Below are 27,445 nucleotides of genomic sequence, written 5' to 3'. Positions count from 1 at the left end.
AAATAGAATCGGAATAGGATCGGAATGCTACGTGGATTCCGATTCTTGATTCCTACAACCCAAACGCACGCATCTGAGGGATATGAACTGTCATTTTTATTTTTTAATCTAATAAAAATGTCATTCTATTAGATAAAGAGGTAATTTCGTCATTATAAAATGTAACCTTGAAATGATTGATGAATAGAGGGCAGTGCCAGATACGTCTCTGACAGGAGCGCGTCTTCTCAGCATCTTCTCTCCGTTTCAACGGTCCGTATCTCGTCTCGTCTCTTCCATGGTACGACTACCACTGCCCAAGAACAAAAACAAAAAAAACACCCCAAATGGTGCGCATTTTAAGCTCCGATATCTAACGTACGCCACTCTCTGTCCCTGTAGGCTTATCAGACCCCTACCCCACGCTTACGATAGCACACTTCCCTGCCTACGTCAGCAGAGAGAGAGAGAGAGAGAGAGAGATTGAATGAATCTCCACAGACTCAAATCACGTTGTAAGGGGGGCGCATGCGTAATGCAGGGGGTGTGAAAATATCATTGCCCCTTGTTTTTCTTCCCTTCCAGTCCCCTCTCTCTCGCGTGCCCTTCTTTTTCGCTACTGTCAGAGCCCTTTCTCTCTCCTTTATAAACCCAAATCCCCAAAGACCTCTCTCTCTCTGTGCGATTTTAATTTCATGAATTTGAATTGGAAATAAACCTGATCATCCTGAAGATTTAGAACATTGTGAGTGATTTCTCAGAGATTCTTTCTTTTTTCTCCTCTTTTTTTGAGGATCTTCGTTTTTTATTTTGAGCTTTTAGAATTTTGCACTTTTCGATACTGTGGATTTGATAATGATGATTAATTTGTCATCCTTTTGAAGTAGCTAGGGTCTTGGATGAAGATTTAAGAACACTGTGAGAGATTTCTCTGAGATTCTTTTTTTTTTCTTCTCCTCCTTTTTTGATGATTTTTGCTTTTGATTTTTGTACTTTTTTATACTGTGGATTTGATAATGATGATTAATTTGTTGTCCTTTTGATTTAGCTAGGGTTTTGGATGAAGATTTAGAACACTGTGAGTGCAATTTTTTTATATTCTGTGAATCTAATAAATATGATGAATTTGTCGTCCTTTTGAAGTAGTTAGGGTTTTGGATGAAGATTTAGAACACTGTGAGTGGGTTCTCAGAGTTTCTTTCTCGATTTCTCCTCCTTTTTTTCTGATGATTTTGGTTATTTATTCTGAGTTTTTAGTTTTGGCACTTTTTGATTCTTTGAATTTGATAAAGATGATAAATTTGTCGTCCTTTTGAAGTAGCTAGGGTTTTGGTTGCTTGAATCGGTCTATTTCATGATTGCAGAAAGAGAGATGGTTTCTGTGAAGGATTGTTTTATCTTTTTAGTTTCTCTTTGTTTGATCGATTGTAAACCTCTCAAATGTGTTTTAAGTGAAGTTGTTCTTTTGCTTGCTTGTAGCAGATTTCTGTCTAGGGTTTTATGACCTCCCGAAATTTGGATGTTATAGAGTGTTGATTGATTCTCAAATTGTAAGAAACATGTGCATAACAGCGGTTGTAGCCAGTCAGATTTAAAATTTTGGGTTGTAGGGTTTTTTCTGTCTGTATTTAAAATTCAACATATACAAAGTATAAATGACTGAAAACTAATTGCTAATCTACCACTCTAACGATCCAACGGTCAGATCTATTGTATTCTAACAAGTCTGAGATCTGTAGATCTTTGGAAACCGCATGCATCACAGCGGTTGTAGCCAGTCAGATTCAACGTAATCCGAAATTTTAGATCCAAATCTTTGAAACTATTCTCTGCTCAATCTGGTCATCGAGTGGATCCACTGAGGCTTATTTGATATAAATCGCAAACTTCCTTACTTTTTTCCATAAATGACTCAGGAATGCAGCTGACCTATAGCTATCTCCTCAAAAATGGAAGGCATTAAGACATGGTTGGTCATTTGATTGAAATTGCTTGTGTATGACAATCCATAGATTAGAAAACTTGTCATCAGAAAGTCCATTCTCAGAGTTGCACTTCAGCCATTACATTATCACAGGATGCAATGTCCCTAATTACTTCATTAATTTTGGCTTCTCGAACTCCATGAACTGATGTTTCGAGCTGAACCAAGTCTTAGTCACAATAATAGGTACCTTATTTAGTAGATTAGTCAAATAATGGTTAGCTAATACCTGTTCTCGCAGCCCTCAGTTTGTGAAGTCGAGGTTGAAAAGATCATTCCATAGAATAGTAAAACAAAGGACGGCCCAGTGCATGAGGCTCCCCCATGCTACGAATAGTAGAAGTCTCAAAATCTGTTGAGGCATCAAACTTCTTTTCTACCAGTTATTGGGGATATAATGTTTCTTTAGACTAAGTCCATTATTTTCATGGAATTGAAAATTTGGAACTACCTCTTTCCCCTTGTTCATTGCACTAACTTCTTGATGATCAACAATCAGATAAATTGTCAATGGGTTTACTCACTTTCAATGATTGTCTTTGTATTTCTTACAAACAAATCTTGTTCTTTGACTTTTGGTAGTACTCTGTTCTATGCTTGCAATTAATTATATGGTTGTAAGGTAGATTGGATACATAAGTAACTTCTTCTGAGACTTCACTGAGCTAGGAGCAGCCTGCAGTTAATCATCCGAAAGCAACGCCAGTTATTCTGTTCTAAAATCTACCATTCATTGCTTATCATTTATCATATGGGTGCAGCTTGCCAATTAAAATTGTAAAACTGATGTAATGATCTGTCTTGCCTGCTAAAATGTTTGCTATTTGTGTAGAACATCATGCTTCTCCTAGATATAGAATCTTTCAGGATTTTGAAGGATTGGCGAGAGATCCAACATCTTGGTCGTGGTACAAGGACTGAAAATCAGGGTCATTCTTTATAACTACTCAATGATTGTTCCACCAAAGATGACACTCTCTCAACTTTGTGGCTTGACCTCACTTAGATATTTAGTTTGGATATATGGGACTTGAATCCCTTATAGGGCGCTTTAAAAATGAAAAATGAAAAATGATAGTTTGTACCTACAGTTTGAAGGTTGTTGCCAGCATTTTGGGTTAGAAATATGCAAGAAATACTCAACTGCCAAAAAAAACAGTGTTTCCAAATGTGAAGCAACACCATTCAATGTTTGAAGTTTGCCTGTCCCCTTAAAATTCAAAACAATTCCAAATTTCTGAAGATCGCCTTTTTGTTGCTAAACTATTAGTTGAAAACAATGATAATAGTGCCTGAAATGAAGCATGTTTAATGAGAGGAAGTAATTGGAAGTCATCACAAATGGTAGTGGTAACATTATTACATTTTATTTGGTCACCATTATTCCAAAGGTAAAAAGTTCTGAGCTGCTTCATGAACTAATTAGTCTAAATCCTATTGTCATCTTTTTTCTTTTGGTCAGGAAAAGCACAATTGGAGGATGTTAATCGCATATTTCAAATGCTCATATATAATGACTGCTTGGATAAACTGATGAAATTATTTTGTAACTCTTGACTGGTTTGAGATAATCTTGGCTAGGAACCGTTGGCTCCATCAAAGTTCTACCTTGATCTCATGGCTATTATGCTACGGCAATCATTCTACGGCAATCATGTTAGAATCGTCAAACCACTCCTGTATGATAAAAATTATGAAATTTTTAATAATAACTCAACTGATATCACACAATCAAGGTACATTGGTACTTAATCTATTTCATTCTGTTTACAAAGTACATTAAGAAATCATAATTTAGTAAATGAATAATGCTATGGACATTGGAAAATTATATGGAATGCCGCATGTTGTACCTTATGTGTGTGTATTAACTCCGTGTCCTGTTAGAAATTATAACCAATAATTTAACAAGGTTGCACTATGCAATTTGAGTAATTCAGTTGTGAGTTGACAATGATAATTTCACAAGTAAGAAAAATACCATAAACCATTGATGTGTAATTAGGTAATCATTAACCATTTATGCCTAATTAGGTAATTCACTAGTTAATGATTATCACATCATGATTATTCAATCATTAAACTGGTTCCCGATTCCAAATTATTAACTGAAGATTTAATTGAATACTTAATCATGCAGTGAAAGTCTAACTCTAAATATGACCAAATAGTATCCTCGAAGTACCATCTGCAAGTACCAACTGCATGATCATGTACCTCAAAAGTCACATAAGCGAGCAATGCAGCTCATGATCATCTTTGTCCTTCTTTGGATCAGTGGCTGCAAGGAAATATTATATAAAACCTATGTCATCACTTGTAGCCTTGTAGGCTTCTAGTATGTCTTAACAATAGTTTTGCCAATTCCCACAATACTATCGGAAGCTCTATAGTTGGGGGAAGCTCACTTTAGAAGCTAAATTCCTCACGCTTCCCATATTTAGCAAGGCGTGCTTCCCTCGCACTTCTTATTTAGGTGCCTGTTTTTTTCTATAAGTGGGTTGTCCCCTTTTGGTGATGCCAAATGAGTGCATTTAAAACTTGAAACACTCTTTTAAATATACTCGAAAGTACTATTTAAAATTTTAGAACTCATCTTAAGATTCAAATAAAAATTATGTGATTTCTGTTTTTAAAAAGCTTAGCAAAATGAATAAAGCTTTATGCCCGTAAACTCTAAATCCCTACAACTTGAAACTCCAATCATCCTTGAAGTCCTCTTTACTTGTAAAAGTTACAATAAACCCTTATCCCTAACCATCTAAAACCCTATCTATTTCTATGCATATCTTGTTCACTACTACTGAGGCATCTACACTCTTCTTGTTCACTTCTCATGATGCTTCCCACATATTTCCCCCTCACTTTTCCCATTGCTTGTTTGTGTTTTTCTTCTTCCTGCATAATTTTTAGACCCCTTGGAACCCTCCTCGCATTGCCCCTTACCCTTCCAGCTTTGTTTCATAGTCTCCTAACCAAATTATTTTCTCATTTTTAGCATTTTCACCACAAACTTCTCCACTTCTGAATTCATTATTATCATTCATAATCAATGGTATTCCCCAAACACCATATTTATGTGAGGCGTCAACATAACACGGATAACCTCAGCCACCACCACCACTACCATCACCAAGGCAATGTGTGATGTGCCTTCAGATTTTGAAACTTGTCAGGCGATCTGTCTTGGATTTCCTACTACCTAGACACATTAGACGGGGTGTATCGTACACGCTACCATATCATTTACTTAAGCTGTTTTGTCTGAGACAGTGTCCATATCGGATGATGCAGCGTCCGACTTTACATGATGGGATTAGAGTTTCCTCTTTATTTTTTATAGACATGAAAGACCCAATAATTTATTTTCTTAAAAGAAAATTATATGCTATCAGGTGGGAGCAATGGCTTCTTTTTTGAAACCGAAATCGCACATGTGACTCAGGTGACACCTATGCTGCTAGAAAGCGGTACTTGGCAATTTGACGTGCACATGATTTCTGCCAAATGGCTGTAAACATCTGGATATTCAGCACTCCAATTGGGGTTACTCACAGAGTTGAAAAACCAATTGCATTGGGTCGGATAATCTTTTGGGACGTATGGTTTCTCGGCGGGAAAGTGGGGCTCAGAGGACTTGCATGTTAAAAAATCTTTGACTGTGTGGCGGGATATCAGAAGGGTGTCTCACTCTTTGATGGTGGCATAAGTTATAAAGTCTATTCTGGTGATCGGATCAGATTTTGGGTTGATGCATGGTGTTTGAGCGAGCATCTCTGATTTGTTTGTGGTAGCCTCCCAAAAGAAAGTGTTAGTAGGTGAATGTTTTGAAAGAGAGGGCCTCAAGGTGTCATGGATTATGAGGTTTAGAAGAAATTTCTTCGATAGAGAATTGGATTCGTTGGCTTAGTTTCCGAAGTTGCTTGAGGGATGCTACGTTAAAAGATCCGGGTCAGATAAAAGAGTATGGATTCGGGATTCATTAGGCTTCTTTTATGTTAAATCCTTCTATCGTCATTTAGTGCCCTGCGGTGTAACTTCCATCTCAGCTAAGGTATGGAACTTTCATTGTCCTCCAAGGGTTAGCTTTTTTGGTTGGTCGGTATGTCAGGTACGTCATGGTCAGATCCAGACTTTTGATAGTGGACCATTTTTCCTTGTGCTTGGAAGATGGGGAATCCATCAACCATCTCTTCATTCATTGCAAGTTTTCTAGAGAAATTTGGAGCCTTAATCTTGTGCGATTTGGGATTTGTTGGGTGTTTCCGCGGTCAATTCGGAATTTAATCTCTAGTTGGGAGCTAGTGCCTTGGAAAAAGAAAGAAAAGGTGTTATGGGGTATGTGTTTGCTAGCTACATGGTGGGTTATATGGAATGAGAGAAACTCAAGAGTCTTTGATGGTCAGTCTAAATCTCCATATTGGCTCTATATTAAAGTAGTTTCTTTAATCATAGCTTGGGTAAACTGTCTTACTATGTTTAGATTTGTATCGGCTTTTGACTTATGGGAGGGGTGGCAAATAGTGTGCATGGAGAAGGAAGTGCGTCCTAAGATTATTCAGAGGTGGGAGCCTCCCCCTTTGGATCTTTTCACAGTCAATTTTGACGGATCTAGCTTGGGGAATTCGGGGCCGGCTAGTATTAGAGGTCTTTGCTGGGATTCTATTGGAGAGGTTTTGTGGTCCTTTTCTCGGCCAATTGGGGTTTGTGACTCAAATGAGGCGGAAGTAAGGGCCATGCATATAGGGATAAAAAGAATTGATAAGGATATCTATAACAAGACTATAGTGGAGGGGGACTCAAAAAATGTGATTAGATGGTTGTCGGATTCGGTGCCCCCCGCCCCCAATGGAGGTGTTGGTCTTATTTTGAGGAGATTGCCGACTTGACTATTGGTGCTTCTATTATCTTTAATCGTGTAAGGAGGTCTGCTAATTCGGAAGCAGACTCTCTAGCTAGGTTTGGGGTGTCGAGGGAGGACTTGGAGTGGTTTGACTTCCTCCGTGACACCTTGGATGGTTTTCTTATTTTTGTCTTTGGTTTTTTCTCTCTATTGTTCCTTTGAGGCCCTTCTCGGTCCTCCTATATATAATTATATTGCCATTTCAAAAAAAAAAATAATAATCTTTGGACGTAAATATTTCCACTCTTTGCTTGTTTTTGTTCAAATCACTTTGCACTCTTGATAGTGCAGTAGACATTTGATTGTGACCTGCTGATAGTCCAGTGCACATGATCTGTACTGTTGCACTTACACTCACATTCAGTTGCATCGACATCACTACTACACATTTGAAAAGGTTCGAGGCACAAAAAGTAGAACTTGTGGATGTAAAACTTAGGCAAGCAATATGAAGACAACTATTTTCAAGCTTGTCCCAAACATCCCACCCTAATGATTCCACTTGTATCAGAATAGGGGAATGTGTGTCACATTTTCAGAAGACAGACATTATTTTCATGAAAAGATTGTTATTGTTGTGATGTTGAACATATGCGCAGTATGAAGGGCCCTCACACCTTTAAAAACCTTCACCCTATTTATTTTCATCACTTTGTTTCACTTTCTATTTCTCTTTTGGTCAAGATAAAATGTAAAAACCTTAATTTTTAAGGATTTAATATAATTTATTCGCATTAATCCTTAATAGACACTAAGAAAACAGTTACAGCCTGATATGATTTGTTGAATGTCATTACTTTATTTGCATTTAGCCTAACTGAAAAATGTTCTTTATGTTTTGTACTGTTTTCGAAACTTCCATGTGAATGTCGCAATGTGATAAACTACTTACTGGTACACATATCTGTGACCTTCTTTCAAGAAATACTTTAAAATTGTTACTTTCTTGGCATTTAGCCCAACTGAAAAATGTTCTTTATGTTTTGTACTGTTTTCCAAACTTCCATGTGAATGTCTCAATGTGATAACTACTTACTGGTACACTATCTTTGGCCTTCTTTCTAAAAATACTTTGATACTCAAAGATAGGTATTGAACCTGTAACATTTCCCTCTTCAATAAGCAGAATCTGATAATATTAATTACACCTTGTGCAGGTACATTATGAAACAGTCAGAGGCAATGGGTGTTCATTCCTGGAAATGAAGGAGAGGCAGCGCTGGAAATCTGAAGAGGATGCTCTCTTACGTGCATATGTGAAGCAGTATGGCCCACGGGACTGGAACCTTGTTTCCCAGCGCATGAACACTCCCCTTGACAGGGACGCCAAATCTTGCCTTGAGAGGTGGAAGAACTACCTGAAGCCCGGTATCAAGAAAGGCTCCCTCACCGACGAGGAGCAGCAGCTTGTCATCCGCCTGCAGGCCAAACACGGAAACAAGTGGAAGAAGATTGCAGCTGAGGTCCCTGGTCGCACAGCCAAGAGGCTAGGTAAGTGGTGGGAAGTGTTCAAAGAGAAGCAACAAAGAGAGCTGAAAGAGAGCAAAGCCGTTGCCCCGATAGAGGAAGGCAAGTACGATAGCATTCTTGAGACCTTTGCTGAAAAGCTGGTGAAAGTTCGGCCAACTCCATTTCTCATGACCACTTCCAATGGGTTCCTTCACTCCGACCCACCCCCACCTCCATCACCTTTACTTCCTGCTTGGTTATCAAATTCCAATGCCCCATCCACCGTTGAGCCACCTCCTTCAGTCACGCTAACTCTCTCACCATCAACCCTTCCCGCAGCTCCTATGCCATGGATGCAGCAGGAAAGACCAGCAGATAATAATGGCTTGGTGTTGGGTAGTTTACAACATGGTACTGTTACTCCAGATGGGCTTATGGTTTCAGAGCTGGTTGAATGCTGCAGAGAGTTGGAAGAGGGTCATCGGGCTTGGGTGGCGCATAAGAAGGAAGCAGCGTGGAGGCTGAGGAGGGTCGAAATGCAGTTGGAGTCCGAGAAGGCTTGCCGGAGGAGGGAGAAGATGGAGGAGATTGAATCTAAGGTGAGGGCACTCAGGGAAGAACAGAAAGTAACACTGGAGAGGATTGAAGCAGAGTACAAGGAACAGATATCGGGCCTGAGGAGGGACGCGGACGCAAAGGAGCAAAAGCTGGCTGAGCAGTGGACTGCTAAACACCTCCGGTTAGCTAAGTTTCTCGAGCAATTGGGGTGTCGGCAACGGGCAGCCGAGCCCAATGGAAGGTGAGCTTTCCATTCTCACACCTTATTTCTAGTCTTTGGTTGATCATGTGTGCATTCCCTTGTTTCTGCTTTGGGTTTTAATCTCCATCAAGTTTAGGTGAATGAATATGAGGGACACAAGGAGAACTTGGATTCATGTATACATTTGCTGCATTATTCAAACATGCTTGAATTTAGCAGTTGCATGCATTTAAGATTGAGAGTACTGGAAAAAAAATGCTTACTGGATCCTACCCCGCTAAAAGTTTACTCACTTCTCTTAGTTTGTGAAACAACCAGTTACTCCAAAAGCTTAAGCCGTTGGAGAAGGCGTTATTTAATCTTTCATACTTTAATACTTCCCTCACGTGTGGCCCCTCTTTTTAGGTTTGGCCTACATGTGGCTCCTCTTTTGGGTTTGGCCATTGCATGTGGATTTTTGCTATCAAGGAGGTTTGAACCCATGCATTTGCTCTGATACCATGTGAAACAACCAGTTAGTCCAAAAGCTTAAGCCGTTGGATAAGGCGTTATTTAATCTTTCATACTTTAACATAGTTTAACTAGATAAATTTAGGTTTTGATTAAGAGTCTGACTATAATTACCATGCATCAAGGATGGATTCTAAGTATCAACATGTGTCTGGCATGGGGACAGGTATGCATAATCAGGTCGATGTTTTGGATTTTGGGTGGAACTTTTGCCGTAAATTCAGGTTGGGTTCGTGTTAGTTCCAATTCATCTTTTAGTGTAAGCTCAACCCGACCCGACCCAAATTATATCCCTAATCAAGGCATCTTTCTTGTACCCCATGATCAACTGATATGGTTCTAGCCCTATGCTGAATGGACATTCATCCATCAACATCTTGTGAAATTTATAGTTTGATAGGGTTTATATACCACTTCAGTCCTAGGGTTTATATAGGCCATCAGTTCTGTGATGGAAGGATTTGGATGTTATGGTTGGGTCTTTCTTTATTTGCCTTGTGAATGTAATTCGCCCTGATTTTCTAAGGCATGGATTTTGTTTTCTGTGCTTCTCCCAAGAATTGTAGATTTTGTATGGACAATGGTAGCCAAAAAGATCAATACTTACTATTTTGTACGAGTGCGCAGTTTGCCCTCTCTAGTACTTGACCGCGTCACACAGATTTGCTTTAGCCGTTTTTGACCCGCATCGACGTTTTGAAATGCCTCTTGGTTAATCATTTCATGTTTTCTAATGTGTCACCCTCGTCCCCTCCCTCCGATATCCATGCCATTATCCACAAATGAGTGAAATTTTGCTTGGATTTCTTGGAAATGATGCTCTCTCTCTCTCACACTATATTGATAATGACACCCCATACAACTACTCTATGAGTTTGATATTCTGCCATGTAAGTTCTAGGTAAATCCAATCCTTGTCTCATGCCTGTCGACTAGTTACCCCACTAATCTACAAGTTAAATACTTGCAGCCAAATAAAAGAAATTTTTTTAAAAAACATTTTTTTTTAAAGGATGAGATGCCGTAAAACACCCACTCAATGCTGTTTTGATGGAAAATAAGTAGAATTCTATCGAAAAGTAGCACAGCCCAACTGACCCTTAAGGTTTTCTTCAGCTGAAAGATATAAGAATGATAACCCAATTAGCCTACCACATGTTGGATGCATTGATCAGATCCAAACTACATGATTTTCAGCGTAAATTGAGCTTTAAGTTATATTTATAGTTAATGTTGCCGCATGGAGGTTTAAAATCATTTCTAACTTGGGTTGAACAATTAAAGATAAAAAAAGAGGGTAAAATTCCTAAATGCATTTCACCATTCTTAAGTAGAAATTTCAGTTCTATTTTCGTTGTTCTCTTCAAAACTTTCTTACACTTTTCTTTGTTCGAGGTTCAAAATGAATGGGAGATATAATGATCTCCGCCCAATGGAAATTGATTTGATGATTTCAAATTGCCGACCACTTCAATCCACTCCTTGTTCAATCTCAAGATCGATGATGTACTCCTGATTATCCAAATTTTAGAAATCGTGCAATTGCAAAGTTGTCAAATAGTATAACATTAAACATTGTATAAGCTTCCCTATAGGGTTATGTGTTATTGTTCTTGATTTTGAAAGGCTAATTTTGTCTTCTCATTATCGTTACTGTAATTATCAAAATAACCAACGTCAAATTAATAATACAATCAATATCATTATGTGCAAAGGAAAATGTTTTTTTGGGAAAGACTATTCTGGGTGTTAGTCCCTTATTTCCAACCAAAGCAAAATAGACCCAAAAGGTTAATAGTCTTAAAAAGTTGATCCCTTCGTGCAAAATCTAATGAAACATTCCAGGGACCACATATCTGGGGTAAATATTTCACTTGTACCTCATATTGTCCATCATTTTGTTTTTGAAGGGCAAATATTGTCCTATTACCGCTGCCAAGTATTTTTGTGAACTTGTTGCAGCCTAATCATTTTCCATTCCAGCTCACTCATTATCAATATTTAAGTCCAATCTTTATAGGATTTTAAACAATTTCATCATATCCAAGAGTATATAATAGTTAAGTACAAGATAAAAAATAAACTTTTTTCCAAGGTTAAAGAAAATGTTAGAAAACTCAACACTTTGTTCAAGTGATTTCCATGGACAATTCACTTGAAACCTCTCATTGAGCTTCTGGCAGCTCAATTATAACCTCTTTTAGTGTTTTTTCCTTGCCAAGATCAGAAATTATCTGGTCTTCATGGAAAAACTACATCGCGGCTTCTATGCAATTCTTAGCCTTGGGATCCCACAACATGTACCCTAATTCATCATTACCATAACCCAAAAATACATATTAGGTTGCCGTGTTATCAAGCTTGCTTCGATTCTCCTTAGGTACATGCATAAATGCCTTGCATCCGAACACTCGTAAGTGTGAGTATGACACATCTTTGCCTGTCCATACTCTTTCTGGAACCTCTCTTTCTAATGGTGATGAAGGAGATCTATTTATCAGGTAGCACGCTGTACAAATGGCTTCACCCTAAAACTCCTTAGGTAACTTTGCCGATGAAAGCTTGCTTCGAATCCTTGCAACTAATGTGAGGTTCATTCTTTCTGCAACACCATTGTGCTATGGCGTGTAAGGGACAGTCTTCTTGTGTTTAATGCTATGCTTCGCAAGATAATTCGTGAACTTTCTTGAGGTGTACTCTCCACCATTATCCGAGCAGAGACATTTCAATGCCTTAGACGTTTACCTCTCAACCATAACTTGAAACCTTTGAAAGATTTCAAACACTTCATCTTTGCTCTTCATAGCATAGGTCCAAACTTTCCTGGATGCATAATCAATAAAAGAAACAAAATATAATTCACCACCAAGAGTTTTCACAGTCATAGGGTCACATACATCCGAATAAACTAAATCAAAGATGTTAGTTTTTTTGTTAGCTTTAGAATGCAAGAAAGAAACCTTGTACTGTTTTCCAACTAAACAATGATCACAAGGGGTTAAGGACACACCTTTGAGTTTTTGAAGGGAATTGTTCTTCACCAAAACCTCCAAACCTTTCTCACTCAATTGCCCAAGTTGCCGATGTCATAAATTTGGTTGAGATTCTTCAATGGCATTTATCTTGCCCTTAGATAACTGACCCTCTGTCTTGTTGAGGAAGCAACACTTCTTGCCTCTTTCCACAACATGAGAGCCTTTTCTGAACTTCCACATTCCATTGCCAAACTGTGATACATACCCTTCATCATCAAGCTTTCCCGTTGAGATGAGATTCAATCTGAGGTTAAGAACATGCCTCACATCTTTAAGTATCAATTTGCAACCAACATTGCTGGTAATGCCCACATCACCAATGCCAATAATTTTTGATACCATCATTTCCCATCTTTACCGAACTAAAGTTGCTCAACTGATACGTGGTAAAAAAATCTTTGTGTGATGTGGCATGGAAGGAGGCTCCTGAGTCAATTACCCAATTCGACCCATCAGACATTGTGCTAACACAACCTTCATATATCGAGAAGACCACAACTTCGCTTGATGCCACTGCGGTGGTTTCTTGAGTTTCACTGCTTCCTTGACCATTTTTTCCTTCCTTTTGCTCGCTTTTGAATTTTCTGCAATCCTTCATATGTTAAGGCTTCCTACAATGAATACGGACCAATCCACTTCTTGATTTGGATCTTCTTCTTGATTTGGTGCTGCTGTAATTTTTCCTGTCCTTTGATCTCCCCCGTTCTTCAGTGACTAATGCCTGGGAGTGGGATGAATCTGAAGATTTTCTTCTCACTTCATTCAACAAACTGCTTGTAACTTGGCTTATGGTGACAAAACCATCGGGAATATGTAGTAACAACCATGATTGCTTCACAGCAACAACTTCATAACGGAAATCATTACCTTTTACTGTAAATATGCAATAATTGTACTTTTCATGAGATACGATTGGGAAGAAAATGAATAAAAATAAGCTTCTGCCTAAGGCGACGCCATGATGGTTGGATAATTTGATCAAATTCAAATTTGATGGGAGTTCATTAGGTAATCCCGAGCCGAACTAGTCGCGATTGGATGTATTTTTAGGAATCATAATGGTAAAATTCTCGAGGATATGTTGCAAAAAAGTTAGGATTTTATAGGAAAATCAAAGTAACAGAACATATTTTCCTTTTTCTAGTGTTATTTGGTTGCCCTACCTTTTTTTATGTTGTTTGACTTTCTTCTCAATCAAGGGACAAAAAGGAAAGGAAAGAAGTGGGTATTTATTTTCCTTTGTACATCCACTCTTCTTTTACTGTGACTTTCCTCCTAAATCCTCCTAGATCAAGGGAAAAAAGGGAAGTAAAGAAATGGGAATCTATTTTCCTTTCTTTGGACTTCTATATTAGGGTGTGTTTGGTTACACAAAAGCATGTGTAGCTTAGGGTTTTGCTTGGCATTTGGTTGCCATGTCAGCAAAACCCTTGTTTGGTTGCCAATTTCACATTGCCATCTCATGAGACTGGGATGTCAATATTGTCCCTTCCTTATATTTTCCCCAATATAGCATTTCCAATATTGCCAATATACATTGACATACCAAGATACCTCTTGGCTAATCATTGCTTGTTTGCCTATGTGTCACCCTAGCCTCCTCCCCATGAAATCCAAAATTAACAAAACGGTGAAATTTTTCATGGATTTCTTGTAAATGATGCTCTTTCTCTCTTTTACTTCTTTTCCTTTCTCTCGTCTCTCCAGTAATATACCTCATACCACTACTCTATGAGGATGATATTCTACGAGTTAAGTTTTAGGTAAATCCAATGCTTGTCTTCTCCCTATTGACTAGTTACATCACTAATCTGTAGATTACTAAACAGAGCCTTTAAGGTACATCCAAACTGACCCGAAGTGCTTCTAAAATTCCACTAGGCAATCCAAGAGGGGTGGGGGAGGGTGAATTGGGTTCATAAGATTTGTTTTTATCAAATTCTTTTTGAAATATGAAAACAACTAACCCTTTTTAAGTTATGAAATTAAAAAGGTAAGGATGAGATATTACCAATCACCAAAGGGAAAGAAGGAAAAGAGACAAGAGACAATGACCGCTGAGATTTTTTAAGTGGTTCGGTCCTTAGATCCAACACTAAGGACTACGTCCACTCTTCCCAAGTTTGGCTCCTCGGGGACTTCCACTATGTTGATTCTCTTTTGAAAAATGAGGCCGGATCAAAGAAACCACTTACAAGATTCATCTTTCTTTGACGAGCCTAATCAGAGACTCTTTCAATCTGAGTCTTTAAACTCTTACAAAGCTTGAACAAAAAAAAAAGAGAACTCACTTCACCTAGGCTTGACATGCCAATAATATCTCACAAATAACTCTCCCACAAGAATACAATTAGTGCCTATGGAGATTTTCCTCAAGTGGATTCACAAGTTCAAAGTATATTGAGGATTTTCAAGAGATCTTTTGTAAGTTTGAAAATTGAAGTTCAAAATTGATTTCCAAGTGTTAGGAAGAAGAATTAAAGTCCATTCAATGTTGAATTTATAGCCAAGTAAGAGATGTAGCCGTTTGAGGGCAAAGGGGTCATTTTTTACCCTAAAACTCAACTAGCCGTTGGAGCCCAACAGCTATATTCCCGTCACGGCAGACATCTGGGCAAACGTGAAAAATACACTTTGAAAACACTTTGGAAGATGCAAAACCACTTGAGTTAATCTCCAATACTATCGAAAAAGTGAAAAATATATTTGTCTTCTTGTTTGTCTTGGCTTGAGTGATCTTCCCTTGGGCTCTTGCTTGTGCTTGTGAACCTTTTGCTATACTTGAGCGTGTGACTCCTTTAAGTCTTGATTACTTTGACTTTGGGTCCATGAGTGGGTCACTAACATTGGTTCATCTCCAAGCTTTGACTTTTGACACTTGTGCAAGTTGTGGAAACCAAATGTACCTGTATGATACACGACATCTTGCAAAGCCATTAGTCATCAACTTAATTAATTTGGGTTTGAAGATCATCAAAACTTAGGTAGCGCTGAACCCTTGGACTAACATTCTCCTCCTTTTTTATGATGATAAACCTAAATTGATTATAGGTAGGAGCTCCCCCTTGGGATTGAATAAAAATAATATATCCTCCCCCTCAATTTATGCTTAGAGATACCAAATGAATTGATTATATTGAGCATAGGAGCAGAAGAAGAGGGTTTTGGTTCCTTGTCAGTTCCGCCTATTGCTCCAAATGCGGGCCAGTTCCGCCCATTGCTCCAAATCCCAAGGGCTTCCCCCGGGCCAGGCCGGTCCAGTTCCGCCCATCGATCCGAATCCCCTCCGAAAAGTAGTTTATGATGCTGCTTTTTTCTGAAGGAAGCTGAGTCACTCTGCATGATTCTCTTTTCTCTGTTCCGCCAAATATTTTCCAGTTATGATGGAGGGGCTCTGTTTAGAAATTAAATTGGTGGCTCTTCCTTCGGAGTCAGTAATCTGCTATGATTACCACTGTACATCTCGCTTTCGTTTCGTGATTCTGAAATCACCGATGCAATCATAAACTCTCTCATCAGTAGCTTACAAATTGATACATCTAAAAAAATAATAATAATGGCAAAAGGGTTTCGGTTCAAGCAGCTGAGGCCACACTAGTCTTGGTCAAAATTAAAACAGAGCTACATGCCTAGATTTCTATTCACTCCCTTTTAGGCTGAGTTCGGTTGTGTTCCTCTGTGCAAAAACCTAAGCAAACTGAGGTGGGAAAAAGAAACGAAAATAAAAGAGGGAAAGTAGCACAGAAGCACAACCGAACTGATGCTAGGCGGAATTTTGTCAGAAAGTAGTTGTAACAGAAGCACAACCGAACTATATACCTAGGTGGAATTCTGTAGGAAAGTAGCACGACTGAACTGACCCTTAGATTTTCTTCAGCCAAAAGATATAAGAGTGATAACCCTATTAGCCTAACATATGTTAGATGAGTTTATCGGATCAAAACTGCATGAATTAAGCTCAAATTGATCATGAATTAATATTTATTGTCAATGTTGCCGCAGGGAGATTTAAAACCACTTCTAACTTGGCATGAACAACCGAAGATAAAAATTTTTAAAAAAGCACCAAATGCATTTCACCATTCTTAAGTAGAAATTTTAGCTCTATTGTCGCTGTTCTCTTCAAAACTTTCCAACACTTTTTTTTGTTGGAGATTCAAAAGGAATGGGAGATCTAACGATCTCTGCTGAACGGAAATTGATTTGATAATTTAAATGTCTGACCACTTAGATCTACTTCTTGTTCAATCTCAAGATTCGATGATGCACACTTCTGGTTCTCCAAATTTTAGAAATTGTGCTTTTTTCAGAGTTTCAAGTAGTGTAATATTAAAGATTTTACAAGCTTTACCTATGGGGTTATGTTTCATTGTTCATGATTTTGTAAAGCTAATTTAGTCCTCTCATTACCAATATTGTAATTATGAAAATAGCCATCATCAAACTGATAATTACAAGCGGTATGATTATATGCAAAGGAAAATTTTGGTAGAGACTTTTCTCTGTGTTAGGCCTTCTTTCCAGCCAAAGCAAAATAGACCCAAAGCAAAATACACACATACTCAGTCTGTAAATACAATCAATTAGGTTCGGGTTGAGCTCGGCCCAAAGTTGCCCACTATGTTAAACATGGGAATACTTAGGAAGTGAAGGAGTGAATTAAATTACATCAACTTTGGCACCTTGAAGGTCTATGTAGGCCTTCTCGATCACGTATAGTCTCTCAAGGTGAGAAACACGTTTAAAAGAATTGAATGAGGGAATGTAAGTGAAACTCGCCATCAAACTCTCGTGCCGCCAAGGAAACCAGAGATATTTGCCTCCACCATACTTCTCTATACTCGAACTCCTCAAGGAGAACACACCTCTGAATTAAAAGATCAAATGTTTTGTCTGTCGTAATCAAATCTGCTTGCGATAAAATTTTCAGAGAGCTTAAATTCATACCACAAGTGGGATTGAAACTACAACGCCTTAACTTTAAAACTTTCAGGGATCCATACTCATAGTCTCTGAGGCAAACACAAACATTCACCGTCAGAGGAAAGATCGAGTTCTTCCACTTTACTCTTGATGGCAAATTCTATCCATCGATCTAAATGAGTAGCGAGCGTGAATGGGAAGCAGACATGAATCCTGAAACTATTTACTGTTGCATCTTGGCGATGGGACAAAGCCAAATCTACGAACTTGCTGAATTCTAGCTGTCTTCCTCTTCCCTTAAAATTAGACTCATCAAAGTCCAATTTGGGAATAGAGGTCCATAGATATCTCCATCTTTGCGCCAATATACTGGTTCTTGTTGCATCTCTCATTGGCAAGAAAGAGAGGATGTCATCAGAGAAATCGCTGATTTGGGCACATATTCTCTTTTCCCCTCCACCCATCTTTGTTCCTTTACTGTTGAATTTGGTAGCAAAAAAAAAAAAAAAAAACAAGAAGTATAGAAGAGGCTTTTCTTGAATGAACAAACAAAAGAATAATGTACGTTTCTTTTTTCCTTAATTCTTCATACCTTCATTAATCTCATTCATATGCAATAACTAACAGAGACATCTTAATACAGATGTTGGTGTCGGTCAAAAAAAAAAACCACATGTTTCATCTCTTTTTACTCCTACAGTCCCACCTACACATGGACTCTTAATATAGAAGAAGACGCACTGTTTGTTAAAAGGAAACTCGATTTGACTATCACTACGTATTGAATTCTATTCTAATTAGGAAACTTTCTTCTATTCTAAAATAGCACGTCATGACACAGATTTTAGGATGCCTCGAGATTTTCTCTTAAGCTCCAACTTGATTACCTGAATTTTTTGTAAAAGATTAGAACGGAAAACTCTTTCTTAAAATTTCCTACTTTTGTTTTCTAGGGAAAAAAAGAAAGATTTCTTGAACCAACTCCTTTCAATTAATTGATCGACTAGTTTAACCATAATTATATAATTTTCCTCTCAATCATAGAAAGAAGAAGTTTTGCCTAAAAAAATTTCTGGCAATCCGAATATAGCCTAAGGCATGGTTTCAATTGTAGGAATTTTTATTCTCCTGCCGTTCAGAAAATGATATACGGCTATGGCCTATTTAGTGGGATATCATTACAGAGTTTTTACATGATGAAAGGCCTTATGGTCCATTATTTTTCAAAAAGCACCATACTCTACGGCCAACACCATAGGATGATCCAAACCGTCTATAAGATGGGACACAATTCACCATTGGATGATCGAAACCGTCCATAAGATGGGACACAACCTAAATAGGTTGTGCCCCAAAAATCATTCGCACAGGTTGATCCTAACCATCCGATCTATAGATGGGTTAGAATTAACCCTCTAATGCGCGACAAGATCGGTTGGTTAGGATCAACCTATGGGAATGATTTTTGGGGCACAACCTATTTAGGTTGTGTCCCATCTTATGGACGGTTTGGATCATACTATGGTGTGGTCTGTACATAATGGACATATGGCCTTCCATCATATAAAAAACTCATCATCACATATTGAAGTTCCTTCTAAATAAAATTTTGGGCAGTGATAGATCGACCCCATATATCTTAAACTGACCCCAAATAGGGCAGTGCTGAGAGAGAGATGGGATTCAATTTAAGATATTAGGGAGTCGATTTATCACTGCCCAAAATTTAAACTTCAAAATTCAAATTACCTATTTCCATGTCTAATCAAACAATGTAAAAATGTCAAATTCCAGAAAGGTTTCTCTTTTCCAAACTTCTCTAGAAAATTTATGCGTAGTCCAAAAGTCAGGCTTAAAAACGGGCAGGAACATAATTTCGTGAATGCACCTTGGAACTCCAATAAAACCACCTAGGCATGACATGCTGTCATGTTGGCACTGTATCAAAATAAATACATCTAAATAAAAAAAATTAATGGCGTAAGGGTTTCGGTTCAAGCAGCCAAGACTGCACTAGTCTTGGTCAAAATTCAAAGAGAACGACGTACCTAGATTCCTAGTCTCTCCTGTTTAGGCTTTGTTCAGTTGTGTTCCTCGGGTACAAAAACCTAAGCAAACTGAGGTGGAAAAAAAGAAACATGAATTTAAGCTTAAATTGATCTTTAAATTCTATTTATAGTCAATGTTGCAGTAGGGAGATTTAAAGCCACTTTCTGACTTGGCATGAACAGCCAAAGATTAAAAAAAAAGGGAAAAAAAACACCAAATGCATTTCGCCATTCTTAAGTAGAAATTTCAGCTCTAATTCCATTGTTCTCTTCAAAACTTTCTATCACTTTTTTTGTTAGAATATGTGAGATCTCATAAGATCTCATTGGTGGATTATGTGGAGATCTCACCTTTGGATCATCTTATTATACTAAGCAAGTTGGCTAGTAGAGGTAACCTAGATAGATTAGGAAACTAGGTTTGATTAGTAATTAGGTTAGAATATTCTACACATATCTCCTTCCATATTTATCGTAATTTATTTCTATGTTTATCATGTAAGTGCTCTTTATAAGCACCATCAATTCTCTTTGTAATTCATCCAAGAAATTCAAGAATAATAGAAATTCTCTAAAATTCTTCATGGTATCAGAGCGGTCGATCCGACTGACCTGTTGATCACAACTTCCGTGAGTGCGTCCTCTGGTGGACGGCAGATCTAGCCGTCCGCCGGGCATTGCACCCATCATCAACACTTCTACTAGTTGCGCCAATTCTACATCTTCTTCCTTAGGTTTTCTTTTCTTACTCTTTAGTTGCAGTCTCTGCCCTAGGTTTTCGTTCATTTTGTTTTCCTTGATCTGCCATTCTCCATCTTCATAATTGCACGCCTTCTTTTGTATTTCAAAATCTAGTCTTTTTATTCATGCATCCCATGATTTCGTTTTCTATATTTCCCCATGTATTTTTACTGCACTCATTTTCTTTCAAGACCCCATATTTGATATACGCATTGTTTTTCACGCATTGTCGCGATATTTGTCATCTGAGCCGCTTGTTGTCGTTTTTTTCCTTCTCCATTCATTTTTTTGTCCTATTTCAGTTGAGGTACCTCTTTGAGGTGTGTGCCTGAAATTGATTACTTTACTCAGTTGAGGGGCCTCCATTCTTTGAGGTTCGTGCCTGAGAGAGTCAAATTCCATGGTGATCGGTATTTACTGACCCATGATTTCTCGCCCATCGTGGTCATTCTTGCCCATTCCGGCATTGGTCTATTTTGACCAATTTCTTGTCCATTCCGGCATTAGTCCATAGTGACCCATTTCTACTCGCCCATCGAGGCTTGAGTATCATCTAGCTCCTTTGAGGCTATGATCTATTGGCTTATAAGCCCTCTTCGCGACACATGAGCAAGCGGCGTCTTCTTCTGCATTCAATATCGGTTATCATCAGCAATAACATCAGGGGATATTTATCATCAATCTTCAGCAGTGCTCTTCAAATCAAAAGATTCTATATATTTTCTTAGGGGGAGAAAATTTTATTTTCTTATTGGGGAATTTCATTGTAATCAAACATATGTTGATTTTTCAATCCACATACGTTTGAGGGGGCATGTTAGAATATGTGAGATCTCATAAGATCTCATTGGTGGATTATGTGGAGATCTCACCGTTGGATCATCTTATTATACTAGGCAAGTTGGCTCGTAGAGGTAACCTAGATAGATTAGGAAACTAGGTTTGATCAGTAATTAGGTTAGAATATTCTACACATATCTCCTTCCATAGTTATCGTAATTTATTTCTATGTTTATCATGTAGGTGCTCTTTATAAGCACCATCAATTCTCTTTGTAACTCATCCAAGAAATTCAAGAATAATAGAAATTCTCTAAAATTCTTCATTTTTTAGTCGGAGATTCAAAGGAAATATTTTTGGGAACGAATTTTCTAGGTCTTAGGCCTTCTTTCGAACCAAAGCAAAATACACCTAGCACGTTAATACTCTTCTAAAGTTGATCCTTTCGTAGAAACCCTAATGAAACATTCCAAGTACCACATATCGGGGATAAATAATTCATTGGCAGCTCATATGGTCCTCTAACCACTGCAAATTATTTCTTTTTGGACTTGTGGCAGCCTAATTATGTCAATAGGCAGTCCAGCTTACTCATTATGGATATAAGTTCCAATCTTAAAGGATTTTAAACAATTTCATCAAACCCCAAGAGTATATAAGAGCAAAGTACAACATAAAAAGTAAATTTATTTGCAAGGCTGCATAGATGGTCAGAAAATCCCAACACTTTGTCCAAGTGATGTCATGAACAATCAACTGGAAACCTCTTGGACTCTCAATGATCTCCTTGGTCTACTTCAATTCTTGATCTACTTCAATCATTTCTTGAACCTACAAAATCAAATTGGCATGATAAATTAAAAATAGTAAAATCCTCACATGAATATGCTGAAAGGTGTGAAAATCTCCATAATCACTCATTTAAGAAACTTGCCTAGTCAATCATTGATAAGCCTGTTAAGAAACAATATATTGGATAAATGTATGTACTCATCACAGACCTTATGGGTCCATTTGGTTGGACCAAAAATTGAGAAAACTGAAGTAAAAAGACAGATTTCCCTTTTCATGGCATTATTTGGTTGTCAATTAGAATTCACATCACAAATTTTGTTGGGCTACAAATTTTCCAAATGCAAATCTTTCGTCACTGTTTTTCATTTCTCTCAATTCCTGAGGAATGACTATAGTGCAAGAGGAGTCACTTTGAAGGTGATTTTCAAATACCAATCCATAGAGTATGGCCACCCAAATCTAAGAATAGAGTCTTATCAACAATAGCACTTCGAGCAAGAACATGCTACCTGCCTATAACTAAAAAGTCTTCAAATATTAAGCTTTAAATGTTTGAGATTATGGTACAAGAAAAAACAAGAAAGGTATATTTTATCATATAATGTGATCCAATCATATTTTTTGTATTTCTCTCAAGCATAGTTACATAATTCATGATTAATTTAAAATTAAAAAAAAATAGTCCTGAATTTATGATTCCAAAAATTTAAACTTCATAAGTTTCCAAATATGTCGTATTTCTCCAAATTTTCAAATTAATTGCTTATTTTTCTGTTTTCACAAATTTTCCAAATTAAGTTTGTCAAAAAAATTCGCTGGGCAAATCCGATTCAATCATTCACAAATAAATGGAAAGTAAAGTAAGCACAAGCCAAAAGATTAACACCAAAATTTACGTGGTTCGGCCAAGCCTACATCCACGGGCGAGAAACACGATCTTCCACTGTGAGAAAAACAATAAACAACGATTACAATGGATTAAATCCAAAACCCACAAACCCGCAACACTTATTTCTCTTACCCAAGATCATACAAGGGAGTATTATGAGAAAAATCCCAAGAGAAAATATCCAAGTGGAACCCGATAAATGACCCAAGAAGAAATCCTTTTCTTCTTCCCCCCACCCCCCTGCCCTCTCTCTCTCTCTCTCTAGCCCAGGAGGTAGCCGATACACCTCTTGTTGCAACCCACCAAAGAGAACCAATTCTCTTTTTATACATTGTTTTTTGTAAAACCTAAAAAAGATCTACTTTCCTATTTTCTTTCCACCGCACTTACATAATGCAGGAAATAAGACAACTTTCCAACAATCTCCACCTTGACTTGTTTCCCAATCACCTGAAGATTTTCCATTAATACAGCCACTAGTCTGTTGTCGCTGCAAACCACCACTGGCCTTCTGAAATACCAGCTACACACCATTGAATGATCCTGCTTTCGACTAGCTTTGAGGAGGGTTCTTGCTAGGCAAATTGTGGTTGGATCGAATCCGGTAAATGTAATTTAGTTTTCTCTCTCTTCTTGAGCTTCTGATTCCTTTGGAAGAGTCGGCTTTCGCTTCTGAATGACTTCGTCCCCCTTACGTAATGGGGCACCTGGCTCGGAAGTATGAATGGAAATACTTTAATTAATGGCCATGGACAATAGAGGACGAGAAACGAACAAAGCAAATATCGTACCACTAGAAAGACGACCTTCCCCCACATGACAAAAAGATTGCTTTTCTACCCCCACTCACTACCCTGGCTATTCTAGCTTCAATTCAAAATAGAACTATTTCCCGATTCGATCAACATGGCCAATAGTTGCCAACCCGTTGACTCACCTAGTCACCATGGAGAGGGATCTTAATCCGTCCTCTCGAACACAGGTACAATTATAAGCTTCTCACCATTGTCTGCAACCTGGAAACATGCCTCTATGCCAACTGCGAAAGAGACTCTACGTGTGTGTGCACGTCATTACCATGTTTCCAACTAGCCATCAAGATCTTAGCAACACTAGTCACTGTGTCCGCAAACAGATGATATAATCCAACACACTTCTCTCCTTTCATTAGAGACACAGAGCTATATGTGATTTTCATGGCTCCACAGCTGAATACCTATAGCCACTGTAGTCAAACCGGCTAAGCGACCCTAGATTCTTCTGTATCTTTGGGACATATGACACACCACCCAAAGTATGAACCACTCCATCGAATATCTTGATCTTCACCGTTCCAAATTCCATGACGTCAAAAGCAGACACGTCACCTAAGGACATTATACCAGCCCTTGTCTCCTTGAATGTATCAAAATATTTCCTCTTGGAGAATACATGAACAGAGCACATTTTATCTAGAATCAACTCATCATGAGGAGAGGTGTGATTACCTACAGAGACTGCGAGAACGTCTCCAAACTCTTCGCTCTATTCATCTGTTACCACCAGCACCGCATTCGTAGCACCATTGTCCATGTAGTCAACTCGCTTTGAATAATCCTGCTTGATGTGGCAATATTTCTTGCAACTGTAACATTGCACATCCTTTCCACTGACTTTGGACCTTGACTTTGCCTTTTCCTAATCCCTGGAAAAACGGCTTTCCTCTTTGATTCCCACCATGAACAATCAACCCATGACCAACATCTTGATTAGGCCACCTCCTAGTCTCGTCGTGACATCTTCCATCTTCACAGTATTAATAACGTAGTCACCAGATTGTCGTACGAATCGGGAAGTTATGTAAAAAGTAATAGATTAAATTCAAAACCAAAAATTCCGCAACTCTTTCATTGCTTCTCTCACCTAAGATCATACAAGAGAGTAATCTAAGAAAAAACCCAACAACAAATCTCATTCTTCCTCCTCCTCTCTCCTTCTCTTTCTCTCTCTTTCTTTAGCCTAAGAGGTAGCCAACACACCTCCCGCCACAACCCACCAAGGAGAACTGATTCTCTTTTTATACATAGGTTTTTGTAAAACCTAAAAAACATCTACTTTCCTATTTTGTTCCCACGGCACTTACACAATGCATGAAACAAGGCAACTTTCCAACAAAGTGCCAAATCTAATAAATAGCTCATCCAATTCAAACTTATTGAAAATGACATTATAGCTAGTGAAAATTGAACTCGCACCTTAATATAACAAAGACATGCACTTCACTATCTATCCTTCCCTATAAGTTTTCTCAAATACGCAAGTTTTCTCAAATAATTATCGACTTCAAACTTTGTAACTTGACAGTCAAACTAGGGGTGCAGCTCCGGTAGGGAGGCTAACCCTAGCCCAATTCGAGGTAGCATTACATCAACCCTAACCCGACCTGGCCTGAGCCTCAGGTCAATGAAGGTCGACCTTAACCCAACCCACCTCTAAATATTTCATCCCCAACCCAACTCAGTTTTTATAATTGAGTCGGTTTGGATCGGGTTGACTTGGGGTAATCTAAAGATTTTGAAATTCGGGGATTGGGGTGGAGTTCGGTTTGGGTTTGCTTGTCTTAGTCTCAACCCTAACTGAAACCGAAATCAAATAGGGCCAAGGCAACTTGATGAAAATCTGAAGCCTATCCGACCCCAATTCGGGTTGGACTGATCCGGTTCGGGTTGAGCCCGGCCCAAGTTGTACCCCTATGTCAAATATGGGTGTACCAAAGATGTGAATGAGTGAATTTGAGAGGATGAAATTACCTTACTAAGGCACAATGAAGCTCCCTGGAGGCCTTCTCAATCGCGTATACAACCAGTGAAGCTCGGTCTCTTTGGGTGAGAACTGTGTTTAAAGTATTGGGCTGTGCAAATCTTGATCTCACCTTTACACCAGAGATATATGCCTCCAGAATAGTTCTCTAGACTCAAATGCTCAAGGTGAACACATTGACCAATTAGAATATCAAATATATATGATGTCAGCAATAATCACATTCTCTAGAGAGAGAATTTTGAGAGAGCTAAAATTAATTGCACCACAGGGATTGATTCTACAACCCCTTAACTTTAAAACTTTTAGTGATCCATACTCATGGAGATTGAGGCAAACACAAAGGTACACCCTCATACGAAAGACTTCAATAAGTCTATTGGAATTGGCTCTGTATGAATGGAATCTCATCATCCATACATAACGAATTGGTATGGTATATTCATACCATAACATATGAAGAGTAAGAACTATAATTCTTATCGATACTGGAACTCATAGGGAAGAAAATGGATTTATGGACGGAATCAAATATGCAGTCTTTACAGAAAAAAGTATTCGGTTATTGGGGAACAATCAATATAGTTCTAATGACCTGTTGACCCTTTGACTTTCCCAGCAATACGAACATATCTAAGTAATTGTTGCTTGTCAGACCATAATGAAAACACAATTTTTGTTTTTCTTCTAGAAGAATACGATATTGAGAGAGTTCTTCCACTTTGCTCTTGATGGCCAATTCTAACCATCGATCTATGTGAATAGCTAAATAGGATGGGAAGGATACATGATGCCTAAAACTCTTTATTGTTGCTTCTTAGCGATGGGACAAAGCCGTTCCTATGAAATTGATGAATGTGCTCCATCTTCCCTGAAACTGAGACTAATCAAAGGCCAATTTGGGAATGCAAGTCCATAGATATCTCCATCTTCTTCCCAAAATACTAGTTCTTATAGCATCTCTCTTGGACAAGAAAGAGAGGATGTGGAGAAGAATGTCGTCAGGGAAAACGCTGATTTGCAGACAGCTACACATTTTTCCTCCACCCATATATGTTTGTTTTTACAAAACCCTTCTGATTTATTGAAGACATAGTGTTTGTTAAATGGATACTCGATTGGATACCTCATGCATTTGCATTTTGATTTGGATTTGAGCTTTGGATACAAAACACATCAATCATCTTCATGATCATGTTTAGAGAGAGAGAGAGAGAGAGAGAGAGAGGATGGAGGGATGTCTCGCTGCTGCCGGAGCAACGTCGAGGAGCGGAGATGGTGAAGTAAGTTGCCACAAATATTGATTTCCAAATAATGTCTCGCAGAACAAATTTGAAAATTGATTTTTTTTTTTGCACTATTGTAGCTGATTTGGAAATCTGAGGATCTGATCCAGTTCAAAATATCAACTAAATCCAAATCTAAATCTTGTTAGTATTCAAATGTGGCCTTACATAATTCTATTGTAATTAGGGAACTTTCTTGTATTCTAAAATGGCACGTTGCTAGAGAGATTTTAGGATGCCCGGAAATACTAAGGCCCGGACTTGATTGCCGATTTTACTAAGCTCCTGAAATCCGGAATTTCCTATAAAAGATTGGAAAGGAAAAAAAATTTCTTAAATTTCCTACTTTTTTTCTAGGCACCAAAAAAAAATCTTGAACCAACTCTATTCAATTTTTGTTGAGAAACACGTTCAATTTCACATCTTAGCAAGCGGTCTAGATACATAAATTTTATAATCTAGGATTGTACAATCCTGGATTTTATATGCTAAAACCTCGATTTTATAATCCACTTAATGTTAAATCCAGATTTTAGTTAATAAGATCTAGGTTTCAGCTTATAA

The 27,445-nt window shown here is 38.1% G+C and overlaps 1 protein-coding gene across 5 annotated transcripts; it reads left to right on the top strand.

Annotated features, from left to right (window-relative positions):
• The first annotated feature begins 496 nt into the window (after window positions 1-496).
• On the top strand, window positions 497-26,456 carry AS1 (myb-like HTH transcriptional regulator family protein). 5 transcript variants are annotated; one of them, XM_077376599.1, is made up of 4 exons: window positions 497-724; window positions 3,545-3,619; window positions 8,024-9,114; window positions 26,417-26,456. In XM_077376599.1, exons 2-4 carry the CDS (start codon window positions 3,581-3,583, stop codon window positions 26,439-26,441), a joined length of 1,155 nt encoding a protein of 384 aa, XP_077232714.1. In that variant the 5' UTR covers window positions 497-724; window positions 3,545-3,580; the 3' UTR covers window positions 26,442-26,456. The 5 variants fall into 5 exon arrangements, with proteins under 5 accessions (XP_077232714.1, XP_077232718.1, XP_077232717.1 ...); XM_077376603.1 differs by lacking the exon at window positions 3,545-3,619 and adding an exon at window positions 867-897; XM_077376602.1 differs by lacking the exon at window positions 3,545-3,619 and adding an exon at window positions 864-897.
• The last annotated feature ends 989 nt before the right edge of the window (window positions 26,457-27,445 follow it).

Source organism: Tasmannia lanceolata, unplaced genomic scaffold (genome assembly GCF_043159265.1).
Source record: "Tasmannia lanceolata isolate RefF3 unplaced genomic scaffold, GAP_Taslan_0.1 ptg000002l, whole genome shotgun sequence".
Classification (NCBI taxonomy): domain Eukaryota; kingdom Viridiplantae; phylum Streptophyta; class Magnoliopsida; order Canellales; family Winteraceae; genus Tasmannia; species Tasmannia lanceolata.
Note: the sequence above shows the minus strand (reverse complement) of the source record. Positions and strands in the feature narration are given on the sequence as shown.